Raw genomic sequence first — 7,737 nt, 5'->3', positions numbered from 1 at the left:
CTTTCTTGAAGTGCCCTTTCTTACCACAGTTGTAGCACTTGATATTCTTCTTACTTCTTGATTGAGATCTGCCCTGATTGTGACTCTCACTGGGGCCACGTTCCATTGGTCTTCCTCTCACCATCATCAAAGCTTCAGCTTGCTGCGAACTTGCTTGTCTGTCTTCCTTATTTTTGTGCCTATTTTCTTCTTCCAAGACAACGGCTGTAATTTCATCGAAAACTAGACTGTCTGTATAGTTCGTCAGGTTGATGATGAGTTGATCATACGAGTTAGGCAGACTTTGAAGTAGAATCTCCGCACGTTCAGTACCCTCTATTTTGCAACCCATTATTGTAAGTTGCGAAAATAGAGTATTCAAAGTATTGATGTGTTCAGTAACTGACATGGACTCTGCCATTCGAAGAGTATACAATCTTCTTTTTAAAAAGATTTTATTATACAAAGACTTGGCCTCATACAACCCTGTAAGAGTATCCCATATTTCCTTCGTTGTCCGCTTTTTCGCCACACTAGACAACACTTGATCAGCTAGTGCCAAGTGTAGATCAGCAACTGCATTGCTGTCTATGTCGTTCCACTTGCTGTCATCAACAAAGTCTGTGGGCCTGCCTTCAATTGCAGCTAAGCAATTGTCTTTTCTCAATATCGCTTTTATTTTAATTTTCCACAATGAGAAATTAGTCCCATTGAATTTTTCAACGTCAAACTTTGTTGTACTCGACATTGTTATTTGCTTCACACCCTTCTAGATCGTTTCTGAATATTTTTGCGAACAATCATGACAAACTGTACCGTCACCGAAATTTACTATTCACGTGGATAGTACTATTCACGTGAATAGTACTATTCACTGAATTTTACTATTCACGAATAGTATCTTCGCATAAAACAGACAGAATAACCGAGGGCTCTGAAAGCACTGTTGGGGGGAGGAAGCACCACAACTAAAGTTTGATATGATGAAAATAAATTGGATACGAGAATTTTACGTGGAAACCCCTCTAAATGATAGAAGGGAAAAACCACGGGGTAGAAGGATCTCACTATTTAAATATGGAGTACACAGCTCTCAAATACAAGGAGAAAACAACAATTAACACTTCTCTCTTGTAAAAGGAACAACTACTAAAGAGGACACTCAAAACTACAATATTTATCTTGGTGTATAACTCTCTTTGTATTCTTACTCTCTTTCTAGGATGGGATAGGACAAGAGGTCTTCTATTTATAGGAAACTAAAAACGTGTAAAATTCGCGTATTGAACCTCCCTTTTTGACTACGCGTTCAAAACGCGTTTTGTTCCTTTTTTGACTACGCGTTCAAAACGTGTTTTGTTCCTTTTTTGTCTACGCGTTCAAAACGCGTTTTGTTGACTACGCGTTAAAAACGTGTTTTGACTATCTTGCAGAGTTGGCAATATGTGTGAAAGATTTATGGCGTACTGAAGGACCTGTGGAACAGACAGGGATGAAGAGTGTGGAAAAAGTGATGGATGTTTATTTGGATAACTTAATTTCCAGTAGCTTGGTAATTCCTTTCAATGAGATAGGTGATGACCCGACTCTCCAACTTCATGATCTTGTGCATGACTTTTGTTTGATAAAAGCAACAAAGGAAAAGTTTTTTGAACAGCTAAGTTCAAGTGCTCCATCTTCTTCTTCAGATTTGATGCCACGTATAGTGACCATTGATTATAACATTGAGTTATTGGAGTTCAACGATTTTTTCTTGTTCGGTTCAAATAAGAAAAGGCATTCTTGTAAACACCTCTATTCCTTGTATATAACTGGAGATGAGCTGGACGATCGTCTCTCTGATATATGTCACTTAAGACACTTGAGGCTTCTCAGAGTGTTGAACCTGGATCCTTCTATCATTGGGAATAATTTTTTGCTGAATGAAATATGCATGTTGAATCATTTGAGGTGCTTATGCATTGGGACAGAAGTTAAATCTCTGCCTTTGTCGTTCTCAAACCTCTGGAATCTGGAAATCCTGGGGGTGTCTAATGAAGGATCAACCTTGGTACTATTACCGAGAATTTGGGATCTTATAAAGTTGCGAGTGCTGGCCATGAGTCCTTGTTCTTTCTTTGATTTGGATGCAGATGAACCAATACTGATAGCAGAGGACACAAAGTTAGAGAGCTTGAGAAAGTTAGGGAATTGCAAGCTTTCCTATTCAAAAGACAGAGAGGATATTTTTGAAAGGTTTCCCAATCTTCAAGATCTTAGATTTGATCTCAAGGAATCATGGGATTATTCAACAGAGCAATATTGGCTCCCGAAATTGGATTTCCTAACTGAACTAGAATCCCTCAATGTAGTTTTTGAAAGTTCAAATACAAATGACAGGTCGCCCTCTGTAGGGACAAACCAACCATGGGATTTTCACTTCCCTTCGAGTTTGAAACAATTGCGGTTGTTTGACTTTCCTCTAACATCCGATGCTCTATCAACAATAGTGAGACTCCCTAACCTTGAAGAGTTGTCCCTTTATGATACAATCATTCAGGGGGTAGAATGGAACATGGGTGAGGAAGACACCTTTGAGAATCTCAAATTTTTGAAGTTGTTTGGAGTGACTCTTGCCAAGGGGGAGGTTGGAGAGGAATCCTTTCCCGTTCTTGAGAAATTAGTACTGTGGGGCTGTTCTGAGCTTGAGGAGATTCCACCTTGTTTTGGTGATATTTATTCATTAAAAATTATCAAAGTTGTAAATAACCATCAACTTAAAGATTCCGCTATGATGATTAAGCAATATGTTGAAGATACTAGGGGAGAAGACAAGCTTCAGGTCTTGTGAAAATATGTGAGTACAAATGAATTTATTCTATATCTCAGTTTTCAAGTTTTTGTAAATCCGTAAAGATATACATTTGTAGTTGAAGGCTGCTATACAACATTTGTACTTATAAATTTTGCTTTCAGTAGACATCCTCTCTGATGTGGCTCTTTCTGGAAGAAAGTCAGAACAATGCTGCCTGACCAAGGAAATAATGAGGAATGTCTATAAGTGTGTTTGAAGAAAGTCTCAATTGAACTATTTGTGAATATTATGTATAAAAATTGAACTATAATTTTTTTAAAATGTTGGAGATTTCTTTTTGTGAATATTATGTAGAATTGGAGCAACATTTTACTTGTATAAAAATTGACTATAATTTTTTTAAAAAAAAATTGGAGATTTCTTTTTGTCTAGTTTTTGAAGGATACGGTTATTTGACATATAGAACATGACTTTTATCTTTATTCTCAATCGATTAATCGATTTTTCAAAAGATCTATTAGACTATAGAGTGAATGATTTGATCAATAAATATTCGATTCTTTCTATTTTTTATAGAAAAAGTTTGGATACTCATAAACTAGTTTTGAATGCAAATCATAAGTGTATGATATATATTACATCAAATCATTATTTTAAAAAAGTAAATTTTACCTAAATTTCTAGTAATTCTTCACAATTACATTCAGTCCCTACTCTTTTAAAAATTACCTGAAATCCCATATTTTTGGTGGGATCTGGATACATCACGTACGTCCTGATACATCACGTAAATGATGTATTCGATCGATACATTGCGTGAAGTGATGTATCAAAGAATAGGAAACGGTAGAGATTTTTGTAATTATTTCAAATGGTTGGAAATTTTAGTGAATATGGTAAAATAAGTTGTGTATTTAAGTAATTTTTCCTTAAAAAAAGTGTTGGCATTTGATTAAAAAATAATGATAATAATAATAATAAATATATATATATATATATATATATATATATATATATATATTTAGAGTATTCATCTTATATATAATTCTGCTCAAACTCTCTAGTAAAAAAACAAATTACATTTTACATCTCTAGAATTTTATTTTGGAAAAGAAAAAAAAATATGTTCTTAGAAATTCATAATATTCCTTATTAAACTATCTTTAGTGTAAAATATTTCGAAACAAAAATAATTCATAAAAGAACGTATAAAATATATGCGAGGTAAATATTAAAATCTTATAAACTATATTATTGTATAGAATATATGCGAGGATATGAATAATGAATTGATCATATTCCTATTTAATATTTAACCGTCTTATGATTAAAAAAAATACCTATATTCATAAACCATGATTTGAATCTCTTACTATTCCCCACTAATGGTCATTAATATTTTTATTTATTATGAAAAAATCAAGTATTTGGACAAATCACTTCCAACAAACCATATAACTGCACAGCATCATTTCTCTACTGTAAAATTAAATATTATATTATGATAAGATATTATAAAAAAGAAAAAGGTCTGATATATTTTCAATTTTATCATTAGTTGATATATTTTTCTTTATAAAAGTGATTCATATATACATCTACTGTTACACAAATGGCTCACATATACCCTTTTCTTCTAATAGAAGTGAAAATTTTAATTTTAAATTTATTTTTTAAAGTTTTTAATTAAAAAATAATACATCTAAGGATATATTTGATCCTTCTCACACATAATTTATTTTTTTGACTTTTTTTGATTCAATGACTAATTTGAATTTATTATTTTGATGGTCAAATTTATTTTTCTCAATACTTTAATTGTAAATTTATAATACATGCCCCAATTGTTTTATAGATACAAAAACTATATTACAATAAGCAACAAAAAAATTAGTTTTAAAATATAATATAGCTGCAAAAAATAGTTTGAAAATTTTTTCTTATTTTTTTCTCTTTTTTTCATTCACACTTTTTTTTATTTCTCTTATATTTATACCAAAGAATAAAAAAGTAAAAATAAAATAAGAATTAAAAACTTAAATAATGATAATCTAAGAAGTCAAAAAATAATTCATGCATGAAAAAAAATTATATATATCCGTAAACTTTGCTAAAAAAAAAATCACATGTATGGATATATATATATTTTTTATTTTTTTTACTTTCTCAAAAAAATATATACCCCATACATGAACTTCTTTAAAAATCAAAAAAAATATTTTTTTCACTTTTTAAGATGAAAAAGGTATATACGAGCTATTTTGGTAATGATGGAGTATAAGTGAGCAATTTTTATAATGATAGAGGTATATTTTTTATTTATTACCATTTATAGCAATATATAGCAATATTATGATAAATCTACACTTGTATTAAAAGTGAATTATGCATACAATATAAATGTATTATAAGTGTTTTAAAATATATATTATATTTGTGTAGTAAGAAACTAACATAGTGTATTATAAGTCTATTAAAATATGTGATAAATGTATTATCCATTTATAAAACTTGTATTATATATGTTTTATAAATAGTTCTCTGCAATATGTATTAAACTTGTATTATAAATGTATTATAAGTGTTCAGTGAAATTATTTTTTTATTGCTATAAATAGTAAATATTTTTTTAATATTATATATTTATGTAAGTTTCCCAAATATATTAACTCTAAATGATAAAATTGAGAGGTATAACAAGAATTTTTCCCTTTTAAAAATACTACATAACTTTGCTCAACTCGTGGAACCCAAAGCCCAATGGTATTTTTGTCTCTTTAATAAAGCTGAATATTCTCTAGTCTACATATATTTTCTGATGACTAGTTTTCAAACCCCCCAATTTTATTACTATTAATTAATTAAAATCTGTTTTGTATTAGATGTTACTATCAATAAAACAAATTGAATGTTATTTTCCAAGTGAGCCCCACTTTTAAGTAGACAACTTGCCCACTTGATATTTGTTCTTCATCTTAGCCTATATATAGGCAAGATAGATGATATAAATGAATATAGAGCAAACACATATACAAGCACAAAAACTACATTTTCTCTTTTGTTCCTCCTTTCTTCTTCATTATTCTCTCCTCCTCATTTTGCTAAATTTAATTTATTTTCATAACACGTTATCAGTACGAAGTTCTAATTTTTTTCAGATAAATTAATTTTTATATCAGAATATGGAAATTCTCCAGTCATCAGTTGGATTCAAAATCAATTATGATGATATGTGTCCTATTGAAAGTGCCACAACACACACTATTTTAAGAGATAAGAAATATTTATCTTATTTGATTATGAAAGAAGCTAATATTAATACAATATCTGGTAGTACAAGATTAATTGAAGGATCCAAAAAAACTAAAGTTATACTTGTCGGAGGAACAAATTTAACAATTAATGAAGCATTATATTGTAGTAAGTCTCAAAGAAACTTATTAAGTTTCAAAGACATTCGTCAAAATGGTTATCATATTGAGACTACAAATGATGAAAAGAATGAATATATTTATATTACTACAATGATGTCGGACAAAAAGTGTATACTTGAAAAGTTACCCGCTCTTTCATCCGGCTTATACTTCACAAGTATTAGCATGATTGAAACACACGTCATAGTAAACCAAAAGTTTACTAACTCAAATGATTTTATTATTTGGCATGACCGGTTGGGCCATCCCGGTTCTAATATAATGCGCAAAATAATTGAGAGTTCATATGGGCACTCTTTGAAGAACCAAAAGATTCTTCAATTTAAAGAATTCTCTTATGCTGCATGTTCTCAAGGTAAATTGATTACTAGACCATCAGTAATCAAAGTGGGCATTGAATCCCCTACATTTCTGGAACGTATACAAGGTGATATATGTGGGGGCCATTCACCCATCCTGTGGACCATTCAAATATTATATGGTTTTAATAGATGCATCTACAAGATGGTCACATGTGTGCTTACTATCAACTCGTAATATGACATTTGCGAGATTACTTGCTCAAATAATCAAGTTAAGAGCACAATTTCCAGATTATGCAATAAAGACAATTCGTCTTGATAATGCTGGTGAGTTCACATCTCAGACATTTAATGATTATTATTTGTTCACTGAAATAACAATTGAGTATCCGGTTGCTCATGTCCATACTCAAAATGGTCTAGCGAAATCATTGATTAAACGTCTCCAATTAATTTTTAGACCAATGCTTATGAGAACAAAACCTCTCATTTCATTATGGGATCATGCTATTTTGCATACAACAAGTCTTGTGCGGATCAGACCCGCAAATTATCATAAAGTCTCCCCATTACAATTGGCTTTTGGTCAGGAGTAGAACATTTCCCATCTTAGAATATTTGGGTGTGCAGTATATGTTTCGATTTCTCCACTACAACGCACAAATATGGGACCCCAAAGAAGATTGGGGATATATGTTGGGTATGAATCTCCTTCTATCATAAAATATTTAGAACCTATGACTGGAGATTTATTCACCGCAAGGTTTGCTGATTGTCATTTTGATGAATTAGTATACTCAGCATTAGGGGGAGAAAATAAGCAGTTGAAAAGAGAAATAGATTAGATTGCATTATCACTATCTCATTTAGATCCTCGTATAAATAGATGTGAACTGAAAGTTCAAAAGATAATTTATTTGTAAAATATTGCAAATCAACTGCCAGATTCATTCACTGACCTATCAAGAGTTACTAAATCTCATATCCTAGCTGTAATGCTCCAATTTGAGTTGATGTCCTAGTAGGATAATTAAATAATGCAAATGAGTCTAAACCACATTTAAAGCGTGGTAGACCGATCGGTTCCAAAGATAAAAATCCTCGAAAAAGAAAATGAGCAAACAATCAAGATGGTCATGATATGATGGAACCTTCTTAAGAAGAGCGAGGAGACATAATAATTGATAAAACCTTGGAAGAGGTTAAGGCGCCTGAAAATGATAAAGAA

General features: G+C 31.0%; 1 protein-coding gene across 1 annotated transcript; it reads left to right on the top strand.

Annotated features, from left to right (window-relative positions):
* The first annotated feature begins 1,471 nt into the window (after window positions 1-1,471).
* On the top strand, window positions 1,472-2,810 carry LOC129898812 (putative late blight resistance protein homolog R1B-14). Its single transcript, XM_055973500.1, has one exon. The coding sequence runs from the start codon at window positions 1,472-1,474 to the stop codon at window positions 2,807-2,809; it is 1,338 nt and encodes a 445-aa protein (XP_055829475.1). The 3' UTR covers window position 2,810.
* Window positions 2,811-7,737: the final 4,927 nt, after the last annotated feature.

The sequence above is a fragment of the Solanum dulcamara genome, chromosome 8 (assembly GCF_947179165.1).
Source record: "Solanum dulcamara chromosome 8, daSolDulc1.2, whole genome shotgun sequence".
Lineage (NCBI taxonomy): Eukaryota > Viridiplantae > Streptophyta > Magnoliopsida > Solanales > Solanaceae > Solanum > Solanum dulcamara.
Note: the sequence above shows the minus strand (reverse complement) of the source record. Positions and strands in the feature narration are given on the sequence as shown.

What these genes read in the sequence shown, in the direction of transcription:
- LOC129898812 (XM_055973500.1), top strand. Translation starts at nt 1,472, where the DNA reads ATGAAGAGTGTGGAAAAAGTGATGGATGTTTATTTGGATAACTTAATT.